Source organism: Halyomorpha halys, unplaced genomic scaffold, assembly GCF_000696795.3.
Source record: "Halyomorpha halys isolate HHAL.00 unplaced genomic scaffold, Hhal_1.1 Scaffold111.1, whole genome shotgun sequence".
In the NCBI taxonomy this organism is placed as follows: domain Eukaryota; kingdom Metazoa; phylum Arthropoda; class Insecta; order Hemiptera; family Pentatomidae; genus Halyomorpha; species Halyomorpha halys.
Window position 1 is genome coordinate 1,195,675 of NW_027109684.1, and position 17,920 is coordinate 1,213,594.

A 17,920-nucleotide genomic window follows, 5' to 3' on the forward strand; every position below is an offset into this window, starting at 1 on the left:
TTATACAATAAGTTGCTGAGAAAATCCGCTAGGGGCTCTTATGCATTTAACGTTTAACATGACTTCAAATAGGGCTGCTCACAATCTTATAGTTATAACATTTAACATGGTAAAACATTTAACATTTAACACAACATCATGAATACCCCTAATAGCGATTAGCGTGTATTGAATCCGGTAAATATGACTCAGGTGATAGCATTGCGGTGAATAAAATGGACGTGTAAGGTTATAGAGCTTAGCAAACGAACGGATTTCTAAAATGTTATTAAGCACTGAATCAATGGATAAATATCGTTAGGGTAAACTGAAACGTAGGCAGGAGGATTGCGTCAAGGCTAATCTTGTGGATAAGGGTTTGGACGAGCGTCACTAGGCAGATGTTTGTAGATATCGCCATCGAACCTTCGGGTTCACAGAGCATTTTTTTACTATACATTAACTAACTAACATGAGCCATTTGGGTTCCTCGGTATATTGTGTGCCGAAAAGTTTAGGTACCACTAAAGTATCATATTACATGAGATAAAGTATAATTGCTAGAAATTGACTATTTCGGACAAACTCGCGTACGGTTAATGCCTAAAGAAAAGAATCCCGTCCTAAAACAATTATGACAGCCAATAAAACTAATTTAAGAAACGGAGGAAAATTGATCAACTGCTGACACTAAGTAAAAAAGTTTAGAGCAACAGCGCTAATAGGAGGAGAAAATGATTAAACAACTAATTAAGGGCATGATAAGAGAGATGATAAAAAACAAGCTGTTAATAGAAGGGTAGATATTGGAGGCAGTTTAATAAACTTGGCTCTCTCCCAGTAAATTGGTTCCCCATCGAATATCCAGCGGCTCAGTCTACGGTCGGCATTTTGTTTATTGCCTTCAACTCTCAACATTAACTACCTCAAAGATACATTATTTATCTGTATTAATCCCCATACGCGGAAGGATGGAGTTTTCTGGTTTACAGGCCAATAAATTGCTCAAAAAAAAGTTATCAGAAACGAGGGATATAGTCTATATTCCTTTATTTATTCAAAAAAGTCAAACAAGATGAAAACATCTATCGGTCAGTGCCAAAATTACATACGGAAATGATAAACATAAATGAAATATCAGTTAGTCACACTTTTGATAATTAGAGCGTTGTGAAGACCGCGATTTATAAGCTACAATAGTACAATTTTAATTAATTTATAGCGATTAAACTAATAATTCAATTAACAAAATACTAAGTGAAAATAAAGGGAAAAAAATGAAGACCTTATGGAGTGAATAACAATGATACGAATTTACAATTAATAAATTAATAATAATGAGCTTACGAAATCGTAATAGTTATGGAGTGAACTTGATTAAAATTACGAATACAATATAAAAGAACAAAATGTATAACATTATACATGTATCCTATTCATCCCTCTATTCCCAGTAGTATCCTTGGTCCCATCCTCTACACCGTCTATACAGCTGACATCCCAACCCATCCTAACACTATCCTCACCACGTATTTCGATGACGCATGTGTGCTCGCAGTTAATAATAACACTTTAATTGCATCCTAAACTCTCCAATCCCATAGCATAGCCCTCAAAGAATGGTCGTAATTGGAAGATTAAAATAAATCCCATCGAAACGAATTTACCCTTCGTCGTAAACCTACCGATTGCCCTACAGTGTCCTTTGGTAATGTTGCTCTTACTCCTGTCGAACAGATTACCTACCTTGGACTGCAACTGGACAAACGACTAATAGTTTCAATAAAACAATTCTTGTGGATTTTTCAGGGAACAGGCCGATAAAAATTTAATCTAAGATAGACAACACTACGCTAAAAACTAAAAGCTACTGCAAATGGGTATTGTTTGTCCCAAATCACAGATTTATCTTAAATCCAAAAAAAAAAAAGTTTTATTTAGAACCAACTTCATTAATAAATGCATTAAAGTGGTAAACTTTTGTTTAATTTAGGCCTGTGAGCTGAAGTTTAGAGGCCCTACCTAGTTCGAGAAACCGAGACGAAACTAAAAGCTTTCAGAAATAGAAATACTGTAACTTCGAGTTAGAAGATAGCTTACTTGGGTTCAATCAGATTAATAATACTGAACTCATTCTAGTGATAATGAAGACAGTTTAGAAACATTCAATTGAGAAACTGAACACTTAGTATGAGTGATTTTCTATCACTGTTCTATTTGCTTAAAAGTATTCCCTCATTGAATAGTGAAGGGGATAAATTACAATACTCCATTAGAATAAGCCATTGCTCTAAAAGAAAACTGGAGGCAGGAATTTATTAATGAATGAAGTGATTTGGTTTATCAGAGAATTATTTGGTTTAGAAAATGAAAATCCACAAAGCCAAAACTCTGAATGAGTAAAGAAGGTAGGTAGCATTGGAGAAGAAAGAAAGCCTTTGATAAGAAGAGAGCACATTTTCCTCAACAACATTTGACTTACAAAGAGTCCTTTAATACCTTCCTTCAGTGCTACAACAGACAGACTTAATTTTTTTTTATAATTTCCGAGGCATTTTCGCAGAACAGAACCTAATGTTGTTTTTGGATGGAAGCCAATGGAAGCAGGAATGGTTGTGTAATAGAAATATATCGGGAGAGGGGATGGATAAATTCACTAATATTGAACATAAAGCATATTACAAGTTTTCCTAATACTTTTTATCAATCCTTGACGACATTATACAGTATATGTGCATTAAATTTGGTATAGGTAAAATCACTAAGCAGTAAAAAATCGGTCGAATTTCTATATAATACTTGAAGAAGTTTGTCGGGGGGTGCGGTCAGAAAAGAACAACATAAATAAACAAAACCATATTTATTTATTTTATGCCGACGTTTCGACCTGAGTTTCAGGTCTTCATCAGGGGTTGTGGCGTGTAAAGGGGAAGGGAAGATGCTAACTGCAGAAGGTGAGATGACAGTTACCATCTTCCCTTCCCCTTTACACGCCACAACCCCTGATGAAGACAGGAAGAAACTCAGGTCGAAACGTCGGCATAAAATAAATAAATATGGTTTTGTTTATTTATGTTGTTCTTTTCTGACCGCACCCCCCGACAAACTTCTTCAAGTATTAATCTACGGTCAACTATCTACATCTCATTCTATATAATACCTTCACGATGTCAAAGCTGGGCTTCCATGCTAATAGTACAAGAGCCGGGAGGAAAATAAGGCAGTTATCTCACCTCAATTGTTGATTACTTTAATGAAAACTGTGTATAAGTCTGGCAAGTATAGGTAGGGGGAATAAAAAATGGCGGCTGTTTCAAAACCTTAAAAAAACATTAATTTTTCATTCGGAGCTCTATATCTTAAAAACTACCAACAACTAATGGTTATCTTAGTAGGAGTAGTAGTTTTTATGATATTTGACGAAGTAAACTCACAAAATGTTAATTTATAGTTGATTGTATAAAATGTTGAATTTTTCAAAAAATATATCTCTAGACCCCATAAGACGCACATATCTGCCAACACTCAAAATAAAGGATTTTTAACTTACTATAAAATAGTTTAAGACACTTAGCTTTGAAGGAGTAATAGTTTTATAATGTTCATATATGAATATAAATTTGCCAAATTTTTATGAACAACTATAAATAATTTTAGCAAGTATCATGAAAACTATTCCTACGAAAAAACCGTCATAAACCACTTTATAGCTCATTAAACTAGCTTTAATTTGAGTGCCAATAGACATGTGCACGTCACATAGTTCCTGAGATATAGATTTCTCAAAATAAATTAACTAACTACTGATATTTTAGTACGTTCCATTCAACATTTTCATGAAATGTTGCTTTTTAAAAAGCTATATCTCGAGAACTATTGGACGTAAATAGATCTATTAATTAGGGCTTAAATTTTAGAAAATTTACTCTACTTTAAATAATGTTCTTTTAGATTTTCTAGTGTTGTTGGTAGTTTTTAGTTTTTTTTTAGCTCCGAATGAAAAATTAATTATTTTTAACGTTTTGAAACAGCCGCCATTTTTTATTCCCCTACCTATACTTGGCAGACTCATCAATTTAGAGTAGTAATTATACCTAGTTTTTAAATTAAGTAATCAAAAATTGGGAGGAAGTAACTGGCTTTTTTCTCCTCTTGGGCTCTTGTACTATAAGGACTATTCATTGAATGCACAACTCTTCCCTAAAGTCTAAGGAGAGAAAAAAACCTAAAGTATTAAGATATATTTATTTTTAGTTTCAGTTGCCTAAATATATAATATTAGGTAGGTGGCCCATATATGGCCTAGGTAAGGTAACAGCTGTAGCTCACTCAGTATGCTTTCAACTGACCTAAAACAATCTATCTACTTTTGAAATGAAATAAGGAAATCAATTTTGAAGGTAAGGAGGAATTCCCAAATATTGCCTACACAGTCAATTTTAATTTGTTTCGGCTTGGATATTGTTGGAAATAAATTGTGTCCTCTTAGAGTTCGCCTAGGGACCCCAAACAGGTCAGCTGATTTGTAGTATGACATTTCATCTTTCTTCGCTTTCAATGCATTTTGTAGTAAAAAATTTCGAGTTTGAGTTTTCAAAGGATGTACGAAAATTCGAATTAGTGGAATTTTCATACTAAAAAAAAAAAAAAAAAATAGGTCAATATTTTACAGTACGTTTAATTTTGTTTAATTAAATATCTCTCATTTAATGGTATTAGTGATAAACAATGGATGAATATAAAATATGAAAGAACATTATAATTTTTTTTTCTATAGTTGTTATAACATATAATCTTTCACTTACCTATACATTGCCCTTGACAAATCAATATCTCTTATGTGCAAAAAGTATAATATTTTGTCACATAGCAGTTATTTTATACGAAAATTTGGTTAGAAAAACAATCATGATTATCAAAGTTTCAATATATAGATCATTTCATATGAAATGTGGTATGAGAAACTGCTCTTGCTCAGTAAGGGAAAAAGTAAGCAATATAGACGATTATGAACTTTAGTTTTACTGCAAAACAATTATATATACCAAAGATTTTTAAGAATATTATTTACTTTTTAATGATGATAAATAAAAAAAATGATCCATTACTGCTAAGTTTCAACAACAAATTTAAAAATACAAAAAAACCTCACAGCGAATATAACTTTCTTTTCCTTTTTTTTTATCCAGTGGACTTTGTAATGATTCAGACCGTTGAATATGGAACTTTCTGTTTTTTTGTTGAGGGAACACAATGCTCAGTTCAAAACGAGTATTAATGAAGGGGACAGAGACAGATGGCAGGTAGGCTTTCCCAACTGACCCACAACTTCCTGACCTATATAGCAAGAGTCAAACGTTTAGTGATAATATATTATTTTAAATATATAAATCATGTCAAAATATTGCTTATTTTTATTTTATTATGAGGGGGAAGAGAGTGAGAGAGTGGGGGAGAGTGAGAGAGAGAGGGAGAGAGAGAGAGAGAGAGAGAGAGAGAGAGAGAGAGAGAGAGAGAGAGAGAGAGAGAGAGAGAGAGAGAGAGAGAGAGACTTCTAAAGATATCATTATGTTAAAGGTTTAATTACTATATATCATGTGTACAAAGAAATATCATTTAATAAATTGCTTCTAAATGGAACGTTCAACAAATTAACAAGCAGAGTATTACTATAAAAGTAAATATGATAAAAATTTTTAGTAATAGACAGTAAATGTCCGTAGAATACTGTATTCTTTCTAAAAATATTATTTTTTCCCTAGATTTATAACAAAAACTATTCTCATCATAAGACCAGAAATGCGATCCCCAAAGATTTTATTCCTAAAATCTTTATCCTCTCTCTTATTTTGCCCTATTTCGATTACAGTTGATTTATTGTTTTTCGATTACAGAATTCCTTTATAAAATTTATTAAAGCATTAAATTATTACGCTCTCATATTTCCGAATATTATTATTATTATGCCAATATTATTATTATTATTATTATTATTATTATTTCAATATTATTATTATTCCACTTCCTGAGAAACAGTGAAAGTTCCAATAACACTGAACTACTTATAATGCGTTCCTCTAGCCATTCCTTATATAACAGGACCGGGCCAATTAATATTTATAGTCAATCAAATAGTACTGCTTCCATTGATAGATCCTTTCTTGTTCCTATTTCTTTTGGTTTTCCTTGGTATTTCAATCCATAATGTTTCTTTCTTAGCTTTTTTCAAACATCGACTATTTCTTCACCACCTTAAATCTTAATCTTCTAATGTACGTAAAATGTTTACATAATCAATTAGATTATCAAAAATATAACTACTTCATGTTGCTGAGCTATATGCTAGAGTACAAATAATTGTTTATGTTCAATGGTATTGCTGTTTGGGGATGTGGTTTAAGAATTATATTTCATTACGTTTAATTCAATTATAATAACACTAAATATTTTATCATCTTATTTTAATAGCACCGTATACTAAAAAATATAATTTAAAAATGGTAAAATTAATAAAATCGTAAAATATCTGTACAGAATCTCTCCCCCATCTGTACAGAAAGAACATTCTCATTGTTCATTCAGGAAGAACAAAAGAAGTAGAGAGATAGAGAGAGATGAAGAACAATACCCCTCCTGGCTGCGGCATTAAAAACTTGTCAACGTCATTTCCATCTCGCTTCAGAAATTATGTATGAGCTACACCGAGTAAGCGCTCAATGTAACAGCGAAAGAAGGTGGATGTAAATCCGACAAGTAAAACTCCCAAGTCTGAAGCTGTAAGCAGTAGGCTTAGTTTTAGGAATTCCTAAACGCTTTCAATTGAAAGTCCCTCAAAAATAAGAAAAATACATTCATCTGTTTAAATCAATTTTGTAATTCAAAGAATGTTATTTTTAACTTTTTCGCTATTCCAATTATATGTAACATTTAAAGACATGAATAATATTTTTAATGCAAAATAATACATAAACAGAAAACTAAATCGTCTGTTGAGAATCATAGTGGCGTCATTAGGAGAAATCGTTTCAAACTTTTATAAATATAAATACATTCAGCCTGAGTAACTCCAATACGACCTTGCTTCCCCACTTACGGATGCATGACGCATCACTGGTATTAAAAGCCAGTGGAGGTTGAGCGAAAGCAATAGCCACAGACGTTCAGGAGTGGATCTTACCATTGCAATGACTTTCTGGGACATTACCGTTTATATATAACCTTTGGAGATGGTTAACAAATATAGGTAAAAATCAATATTTTAATTAATTAAAAGTAGTAATAAAAAAACCCACAAGTTCTATAATTTTCAAATCAACATTCGAAGATTAAGTATTTAATTAAGATAATTCATATAGCTTAAAAAAGAATAATCAATATTTTTCTTATAAAACTTTTGTTAATATACTGTTGTTGCTCTACAGTATTCAGTTTATAATAATATATTTATCCATTATGTAGATTATACCATAATAATACGTTCGAATCCGGTCCGAATGGGATGGTTATTATTTCGTGGCAGATCCACAAAATAAGCTTAGGTGTTTCCACTCTGGTCAGAAAAGGTTGCTAACCTTTAGGATAACCTCCATATTTCGAGCCCCAAATTGGAAAACATAAGGCCATTAAATTAATTTAAAAAATAAACATCAAAACTAGATAGTTTGATTAATATTTAACGGAGTAAATTTAAATCATTAAATCATAAATGTCCACTGTTGTGACTGAAATTACAAATTACATTATTTATCGTCAAAATAAAACACCTTGAAAACATATAAAAAACTACTTTGTACACAAAAATTCATTATCAATATTTCAGATTTATATTATATAATTCAATTAGCACAGACTATTTTTCTAAGGGATTACTGTTACTAAACATATTATTTAAAGGCATAAATATTTAACAAAAAAAAATAAAATAATAAACATATAAACAATAATCACGTTCTACATGCCAAGTAACTAAATAAACCGCCTGTATTCGTTATTCTAGTTTCATAACTTTAAATTAGAGTTTTTGCCACTATATTTTTCAAAAAGGTGATATAACAAATGTATATCTTATTTAATTTATGTTGTTTTAATTAAAGAGCAAAAAAATTATTATCATTCCTTCCTTACTATAAAAAATTAATTGATTATTGTCAAGAGAAAAACACTATATTATAAAAATCTTGTGCTCCCAACTTCATTGGGTTGCCTTATACACAGCATACTTGTAACTAGTGAAGCACAATTATTTATAATCCTATTATTAATAATAATAATAATAATAATAATAATAATCATAGTCACAGCATATTTTTTTTTTTAAATGTCCCATTATAAAAATTTCTACTTTGTGTACAAGAATTATACATGATTTTTTTTTTCCTTTTTATTATTGATTATTTATTCCCTTAATTATAAATAAATAAGATGATGTAGAGCCAGTCAATATATCCACTTTAAGACAACCTTATGTAGATAAGTTAAACTTTTATTGAAAATGTGGATTTCTGATATTTAATGGAAAGGGAAACATTTTAACTTTAATAAATTCAATGGTCTTGTTAATATTCTCCGCATTATCGCCCAAAGCCCTAGAGAGTTTTTGAGGTACACGACTTTTTTATTCATAATCCTGTGCCGGGGAAAATCTTCAATAATGCAATCCACAGTAATTAAGGATGAGGCCCATATACATTTTTTTGAAGAGGGTGCAAACCTCATACTTGCATTTAAAATTTTTGGTTAATAATCGGTTTTGATTGGCATGTATTGATAAACACAATCTAATTGGGAAATTTAAGGTGTTACATTTTTAACTGAATGTGCTTCTGTTGCAGCTTTTTCTACTTTCTCCTTTTTCAACAGATTCTAGTATGACTGGGAACCAAGAAAAAGTTTATTTTTGTAGAAGAATTTTTAATCTATATATTAGTGTGATGAATACCTTGAACAAGTAGTATATCAAAGAAAATTCCGAAAAGAGTTTTGAGAGTAGAAAAGGAAAAATAATTTTGTAAGATACTGATATAAAACAAGGAAGTTGCGAAAATTATCTACTAAATTTTACCACAACTATGTAAAACTTAACAAAGAGCGTAGTAGAAGTTAAGGAAACGATAAATAACTTTGCAAGCTGGCAGCCTAGGTCGGAACAGAATACGAGAAGTTGAGGGACTTTGTTATAACTGATAAAGAGATTAGAACATTAATCAAAAAGTGCGAAGAGAGCAACTTGTTGATCGTGCCGCAAATAGAATCAACTAGGACAAAGTGCTTGGCGGCTTCTCAATGTTCGGTTCGGTAGCTAGTTAAATTATTCTACAAATTAGTCCAACAGAAGCCGGCAGGTTGCGTGCCAACTCTCCTCCTTATTCTTCTCTTCTCTGTCACGAACGATTTCGTTCAAAAGAAAGGTCACGGAACAGGACCTGAAAGTCTCTTTGAGTCAGCAGAAATGTAATAAAATAACTGAAAATTTTGATTATGCTGCTATCACATTAACAATACTAACATTTGATCGGTACTAAAATGACATAAAAAAAGTAATAAACCTAAAGTGAAATATTTGTTTGTAACACTCTTTTAATTATTGGAGGAAAAGGGTGCTGTGAAGGATAAACTGCTCATAAATTAAAACTATACAATTTTGGATTTAATGATTAAATTCACATAATACAGATAAAATGCAAAATGTTACTAAAAATATACAGATATATAAAGATAACTTTCAAAATGGATCTGATGATAGAGGAACCTATAATCTGACAGAGTAATAACAATATTCTATTCTATAACAATAGCATTGTCAAAAAATGTTTTACTTTCGAGAAGTGGGTAAATTACCTTCTGATATAAAACAAAATTTATGAAGAGAATTATAATTATAATAATAAATTAACCCTGATCAGTCGCTAGCTTTATATAGGTCATTCTCACTAGGTTGCAGACAAAATTCAGTTTAATAAAAAAATCTGTCCATCATCAACCCATGAAGGGTCAACTGCAACTGCAACTGCAAGGATGCAGTACTTTGTAAGGAAATACAGTTACGATACCGACGGTTTTGCAAAGAGAATATTTTTTCAGAATCACGCTCAAACGCCAGAATTTTACCCAATTAACAGTACCAACTTTGTGAGGCTGAGTGGACCTCGGAAGGCTTCCGAATCCGCGGGGCTGACTCAACGGCTACAGTAAAACAGATCATAATTATCTGTCACAGCCGGATTCTAACCCGGGTCCTTGGAGTTAGTATTCCTTTGCCTTACCAATGATCTTTTACGAAAAAAAACAACAAAAATCAATATTGTAAGAATAATATTTTTGTTAGAAATTATTTATTTTACACACATATGAGATTCAAATAATTATTTATTTAGAAAAGGCAGTGATATATAACTGGAGATGTCAACTGCTCCTTTATGGATACTTAACTAATAAGCAGTACTGCGGATTCTTCCGACAATAAATGCCCGCACAGCGCCTTGAAAATACCAATTTTACCCGACCAATATTCACCACTTATTTATATTACCAATATTCACCCGCTCTTGGAGAATCGCTATAATTGTAGCTTTGTGATTGTTACAGTCATGATTGGACTGTCTCATTAGCTCTGGCGGGTTATTTGATTTAGAAGTAATGTCAGTGAAGCAACTTTCACGTCAACAATCACATGATGTTGACAGTGTCTACTATCATACTTTCCATTATTGCCGCAAAATTGTTGTAACTACCGTGGTGTAACTATTTGATAGTTACAGTCATGACAGCATTCACTGTTACGACAATAAAACTGTCGTCGCACTGGGTCTGGTGTAGTTGTTTATAGTACAAGTAAAGTCACATTAACTGCCTCGTTTATAAGGTATATGCATAAGCCTTGACAGTCAACTGTCGCAAAATATCAACCTTACGAAATGTAATTACGGACCCGAAAAATAAATCTGTCCAAGAATTAAAGATTGCAAGCGAGATTTGGCTTGTTTCGCCTTGTCATCTCCAATGTGATCTGCGACCGCTGGCAAGTACTGTTGTCATGTGAGAAGTGACTAACGGTTAATAAGGGTTAATAATAACCAAACTAATAATTTTGTAATTCACTTAAGAAGTAAAAAATAAACAAGGATAAAAATAAGAATACAACCAAAGGGCTAGGTATGTCTTAGTAATATAAAAAAATATTGCAAAGGGGAAAGAAAAATTAAAGGTAGTCATTTGATCTATAACAATCAGTTTGTAATATTCATAAAAGTAAGTACCCAGTACGATTTCTCTTTTTATTTTCGTTGTGTTGGTATGCATACTAATTGTTCTGGTAGAAGAATGAACATATATGGTAACATTTCTCAAATCTCTTGTTGGTGATTCGATAAATTTATTTATTTTTCTGAAATTTTGTAAATAACTATTTTCATTTATAAATATATTATTGTATATAAATTTGAGTAAAATTCTATACAATTAGAATAGTTTAAGCACAGTGATAGTGATAGTGATACAGATAATAGAGATCAAATGAAAAAAAAATCTTTTTGTAGGTTCGGAATACTTGACTATATTAGGAAATGTAAGGAAACATTAAACAAAAATATTTCTAAACTATATAATTAATGTATAGCACATAATAATGTTTAATCATATATCTTGACTATACAATAAACTGTAGTATAAAGTTATCATTTACGCTGTTAACTGACTTAGAATTGAAATGAAGAGGGCTTACAAAAAGAGCCAAAACAAATCATAAATCAAATATTATTGGTCTATTGTTAAATTTTAACAACCAACAAGATAATATGTTTGCCAGTGAAATTTTTTAATTTCTATTAATTGGTGGCAACATGATATCATTAAAGGAACAATGAAAGCGAAAATAAAAAAGATAAGGCCTGAAATTCAGTTTGAAACGTCGGCACAAATAAATAAGATTTGTTTATTTTGGTTTCTTTGCTGACCCCACCTCCGACATTTTTCTCTTCATATCAATGTACATTCAACTATTAACAAAGCAATAGATTAATTCTTTTGAGGATTTACTTTTATTATAATTATTATTTATTTTAAAATTTCGCTAAAGTGCGAACTAAAGCAATATAAATTACCGAGATTCTAAAAAATATGACCTAGACTTAAGATAATTTTCTACTTTTTTTAAATATCTTTATTGAAATTTACAAATATAGATTATATAATTCTATAATTTATAATAGATTATAAATTTACATTCAGTAAATTTGATATTAGTTAAAATGGAGTGTTACAGGCGTCTAGAGCAACTAACCATTGGTAGCACTCTAATGACATTTTACATTAGCTGGTCTCGTGGCTATCTTCTTTCCAGGCGCCTCGGAGGATTGTTAGGAATGGAAGAGGATGCAAGGTTAGAAACTAGAGGATTTGAGTGGTTAGGGAGTTTGTAATGGAAGGAGTGATATAGGGTTCGGGCTAGATCGGTTACATAGGGAACATTAAAGTCTTTATGTATGATTTTATTTGTGACAAAGTATGGAGCATTGAGGATTTTACGAAGGATTTTCTATAGATAAATAAAGTTCAGTTCAAAACTTGAGCATAAAAAAGAAAAAAAAATCTCATTTATCAGTGTAAAGGAAAACAACTAGCACAAATTTAGGCGAGAATGAAAATAAAAACAAAATCCCAAAGAGATTATAAAATAAACACAGAGAGAATATAAAAGAAGTTTTATCTTTTCTTCCTTTATACTTCAATTGCTTTAAGTGGTTATTCTTACAAGGCAAAGGCCACCTGTGAACACCAATTCTATCATCCCAGTTTTAGCTCAGAACTTCATTCAGTTGGTATTATTTTCGGAGATAGGATATCTTATATGATACATATTTATAGGTGAATATAAAATAACTTATAACTTTGTATCCATTCAATTACTGAGGGCATCTCTAGAATTTCGGATATTTTCCTTAAGATTCGCAAAACAAATACTTATTTCTTTTTTTTTTTTCCGAATCACCACCAAGGAAAAATCAAGAATGAAGAAGATAAAAAAAGGAAGAGAAGAACAGATTAAATCGATTCTTATCTTCCAGTCGCGTATGGGCGCCGAAGTTTGCCTATTTATATATTTGTTCACAAAATTCTCTGTATCATTTAACTTACACCGCAAATATAACAAAATCAAGTCGACTATTATGTGAACCGATCCAGTATTAGAAAGGTTTACATATGTCGTTATTTTGCTCCCACAACAAAATTTAACAAAATGGAGGGAAAATCTAACCGTATTATAACATAATATTAGTATAACATAGTATAATATTTTTTTACCAGGAATATTTAGAGGAAGTTTGATATTTTCCACTTCAATGTTTTTGAGAGGGCCGAACACGGATTGGATGTTTGCTAATTTTTTTTTCCACCCGGAAATGCAATGATTTCCATATTTAAATAAAATGCAAAGAAATATAAAATAATTTTAATATTTGTTTTACAGTTTTTCTACTATAATATGAACACAATGAAGTTTTTAAAAACAATAACCTACAAAAAATAAAACAAAAGTACATTCCCAACATTTTTTTCGTACCTGGCATCGTTCATTTCAGCTCCTGCTTTTTTATCTCCCTCATTCCCAACTTTTTCGCGGTAGTGCGATCCGAAAATAAAAAGGAAATTTTCTCAGGACTCACTCCCTTATGTTCCCATCCACGCTAACTATATTTATTTTTAAAAAAAAGATATAATCATAATATTCAAAAATGGGATGAAAAATAAAGTAGGGGAAGGTCGGGTAGCCCTGGGAACGTAAAATTACCACAAAGAAAAAAAACAATCAACAACATTTCTGTATGTATTTTAATCTCCTCAATCGCACTACTTAAAACTATTAATATCATATATATAAAACATAATAAAATAGCTTTAGCCTTGAATTTTTGACAAAACCAAACATGGAAGGTAGTCCTAGACACACGCTAGGGTACCTTCACATACCTTACTATATTGACTCAAACATTTATTAGTCTTACAAACATCATGACCGTTATTAATAATCTGATGTATCAATATAAATACTATCTTTGAGGGCACAATCTTTGTACTCACGGCATCCGATCCATTTTTTTTCTGACCTCCTATATTGAAAATATATAAATATAACAATATTAATATATACCTGAGTATATAAACATGAAACTGGTGCCCTTCCTTTGCCACGTGGCATTATAAGGGGTTGGGCTGGGTCCGCTGAAGGCGGGGGTTACAATATTGGTCCAGGAGCCGCTGGCCGGGGGGTACGAAGAACGGGGAGGACCGCTCCACTGGGGAATAAGTTGGGTTAAGATGACTTCAGACTGCAGAGCCCGAAGCCCTTCCCTCGGCGAGGACGTCAACCAAGGGGACATTGCTTTGCCACTTCCCGGGTCTTGTTGGAGGGGCGACCACTTTGAACAGCGGGTTAGCTCATGCCTTCAGCCCATCAAACAACTTGGTGTCCCTACGGCCTATGAACTCCGGCACAGAGTGGAGCTGGAGCTCATCATGGACAGCACTGTTCCTGGCTCTTTGGAGTGAAGTTCCTCGGACTATTCGCCGGAGGGAATTCTGGAAACTCTGCAGCTTTTTCAGCGTGGTCTTGAAGAGGTGTCGTTGGAGCAGGGCACCATAGAGTCGGACGGATGATTGCTTTATAAATCTTCAACTTGAGCCGAAGTGAGATCTCCTGTGAAGTGAGCAGGTAGGAGCGCAGGTAGGGTTTCGACCGGGCCAGTTAGAGTCTCTCCCCGACGTAACTGGAGGAAGTAAGATGCTTGCAACTGTCACGCCGAGGTAGAGGATGGTGTTCGAGATACTTCGGCTTTCGCCGTCCACTATGAACCGCTGGGAGAGTTTCCCTCTCTTGCCCTTCGGAAAGGAAATTACTAAGGCACCTGTCTTCGCAGGGTTCACCCTGATTCCGTCCCTCTTCAGTGCAGTTACAATGGTAGCAGAAGTATTTTCGGCATGTTCGAAGGCTACCCTCGGACTCATGCTGGAGGCGTAGATCCCGATATCGTCTGCAAAGGCTGCTTGAGGGACTCTACTGGCGCCGTAAAAGCGACGAAAAGTAGAGGTCCCAGCATAGAGCCTTGAGGGACTCCGAAGGTGCTGGGGACCGGAGGCGAGAAGTCCCCGCCTACTCTACGGCAAAAGATCTTCCGCTAAGATAGCTTCCGATCAGTTGGTATAGAGCAGCGGGGAAATTGAACTCCTCCGGCGGAGTAGTAGCAGGGGGGGGGCACGCTCTCGAAGGCCTGGCTGCAGTCCAGAGAGATGAAGGCCTTCGTACATTTCTTCTCCATCTGCCCTATGGTTTGCTTTTGAAGCTTTGCCAGATGGTGTTCGCATGCAACACCTAGATGAAATCCAGTCTGCTCAGAGGGTATAACATCGGCTTCCCTGTAGTGCTCCATAAGGTGGTGGTGTAGGAGCCATTCTAAGACCTTGCTTAAGTGCGAGAGAAAGCTGATCGGCGGTAGTGCTCAGGCAAGTCACCTTTCTTTCCCGGCTTGAGTAACGGCACTACAATCGATGTTTCCAGGCAGTTGGGAAGTAAGAGATCCGTATGCACGTTGGAAATGTTCAGCAGGAAGGCTTTAACCTTTCTGGGAAGCATCATCAAGAGTACACTTGGATTCCCATCCTCCCCAGATGCCTTGTTACCCTTAGTGCGGCGTATACGGGCTCCAGCTCAATGAAAGGTGGAGAAGATGGGCTTCTCAACTGAACACGGTGACCTGCTAAGTGGTGTAGTAGCATTAGACGTCCGCAAAGCATCCTTCGCTGCTAGCTTGAGGCCAGGAGGGCAGCCTGCTTCCCAAACGCCACCAGGTCGTTCCCAGCAGTAAGTAGTATAGTCCTTCTCTTGGTGACAAAGTTTCTGACCAGCTTCCAAAACTGTCGATGGTCATCATGAGTCCTCCGGAGCTGGTCATGCCAGAGCGCGGCCTTCCACCCATCTCATTGATGACAGGTTTTAAGCTGCAAACATGCGTGTGCTGAAAAACATTGCGCAGGTATTATTCTACATTTTTTTTTCTAATTCTAATTATGTAGAATAAGTTGGCTGCCACTTATTCTACATAATTACCTCCAACATATATATAACATAACTAGAAAAATTATTGACGGGGATAAAAAAATAAGCTGTAATTCACTCGGCGTCCACGCAGCAACTGAATTTTATTTTTACCCTTTAGAGGGAGGACATCAGGCACAAATTTCCACTGCAGTAGTGTGTTTAGTTCCTCAATAATTTCAATGTTATCCTTGGATAACCTAATTTCGACTAAAAGCTTATCATAAAAGGTCCAGTAAGAAAATATAATATGCACATACAGTTTTAGAAACAAATATATTAATGGGGATGAAGATAATTAGCAGAGCAAAATAAAGTGAATAGATTTTAATAATTAACTACCTAATGATAAGTGGTGAAATATAGCAATTAACGGGCATTTATTTCCAAAGGATTATTTTGAAAATGAACTTTTGAAACGAATCCCTAAATCAATAGGGTTGAGTATTAAACAAATGTTGTCCCAGTAAATATACATATCCAAAGATTACAGAAGCACAGAAGAGTGATTGTTATTTTTTAATTTGCTTCCGTTTATTTAGCAGCGTACAAGTTGTTTTTCCTATAGCCTTTTTTCGGTCGGCAATTACTGCTAAAATTAATTACTTTTTAATGTGTTTTTAATTGTTTTGTAAGTGTACTTATCTAATTACAATATACACTAATTCAATAAATTATATGAAAACCACATTTACATATTAGCTTAAACTTTTAAACCTCATAATTGATAATTAAATTTAAACAAATAAAAAAAAAATCTCGTTTCAACGGTACTTATTGGATACTTACTTAATTTGTTTCTGCTTTACAGAAATCCTTCAAGAAGTCTGTAAAAGAAGCGTTGATTATTTTGTAACTAATAAATATTAATAATTTTTTTTCTGTTTTAATTTGTATCAAAGCTTAAGCGACGTCAAAAAACCATTAATAATAATATCTTCTTTTATTTCACATCTATTATTCTTATATTTGTTACTTCTTTACAAATATTCATTTTTATATTTATAAACTGTCATATCTATGATTTTGTATATTTATAAATTGGATTTTAATGTATTTATTTCATTGTATGAAAATCCTAGTATCCGAATAAATATTAGTTTAATAACTTTAAATAAAATATTGCCTAAGTAAGAGAACATGTATAGATTCCAACGAGTATTGTTTAAGAAGGAAAATTATAGTAGGAGATAAATAGGAGAGTAATAGAAAAATAATTGAAGACAAATTTTAAAACAAGAATTTAAAAAAAAAACGAAAAAAAAAAGAACAATTATAATCATATTATATACTACTACCATATATTTAAACTTATAATATAATATAATAACATTACGCCTAAACATTGTGAGTTAGTAACCCAATGGAGTTGGGCAACACGAATTTTACCATTAAGTGTTTCTCTCTCTTCACAAAAATAATGACAAATAAAATCGCTAATAATGAACATTATTAACAACAAATATACACCCTTGGGGTAAATTATAATTGGAAATAACCACTTCCGGGTTAGTAGGAACGAATCATATTTCTATAAGTCTAATACGATGTGGTTAGCACTAGAGTCCGAGTTAAGAATTAATACAACTCCCTTTTCCCCAAGGGTCAAAGGTCAGGTGACTATTAGTCAACAAAGGGAGGAGATAATGGACCAGAAAGTGGGAGTTAAACGCTATCTGTCAACAACGAGGGATAAAAATCAGCCAACTTGAGTTACAAACGTATTCTTCCTAATATAATTCAATAAAATCTGTTGTTTTTTAATAAAAGGAAAATAATTATTTCTAAAAAACAGAAATAATGCTAAAATGTTAAATAAAAACATTTCAACGTTTGAAGACAAAATTAATACCA

At 33.0% G+C, this 17,920-nt stretch overlaps 2 protein-coding genes across 12 annotated transcripts in view; one reads left to right on the plus strand and one right to left on the minus strand.

Annotated features, from left to right (window-relative positions):
- The window catches only part of CASK (peripheral plasma membrane protein CASK), a 934,116-nt gene that overhangs the window by 722,776 nt on the left and 193,420 nt on the right, over positions 1–17,920 (minus strand). The window lies entirely within an intron of this gene.
- Positions 15,699–17,920, plus strand: part of LOC136795871 (NADH-ubiquinone oxidoreductase chain 5-like) — a gene marked incomplete at its 3' end in the record, with an annotated part of 11,995 nt that continues 9,773 nt past the window's right edge. The window contains 1 exon segment of the mRNA XM_067047825.1: positions 15,699–15,832. Within this exon segment, the coding sequence (XP_066903926.1) occupies positions 15,699–15,832 (134 nt within the window).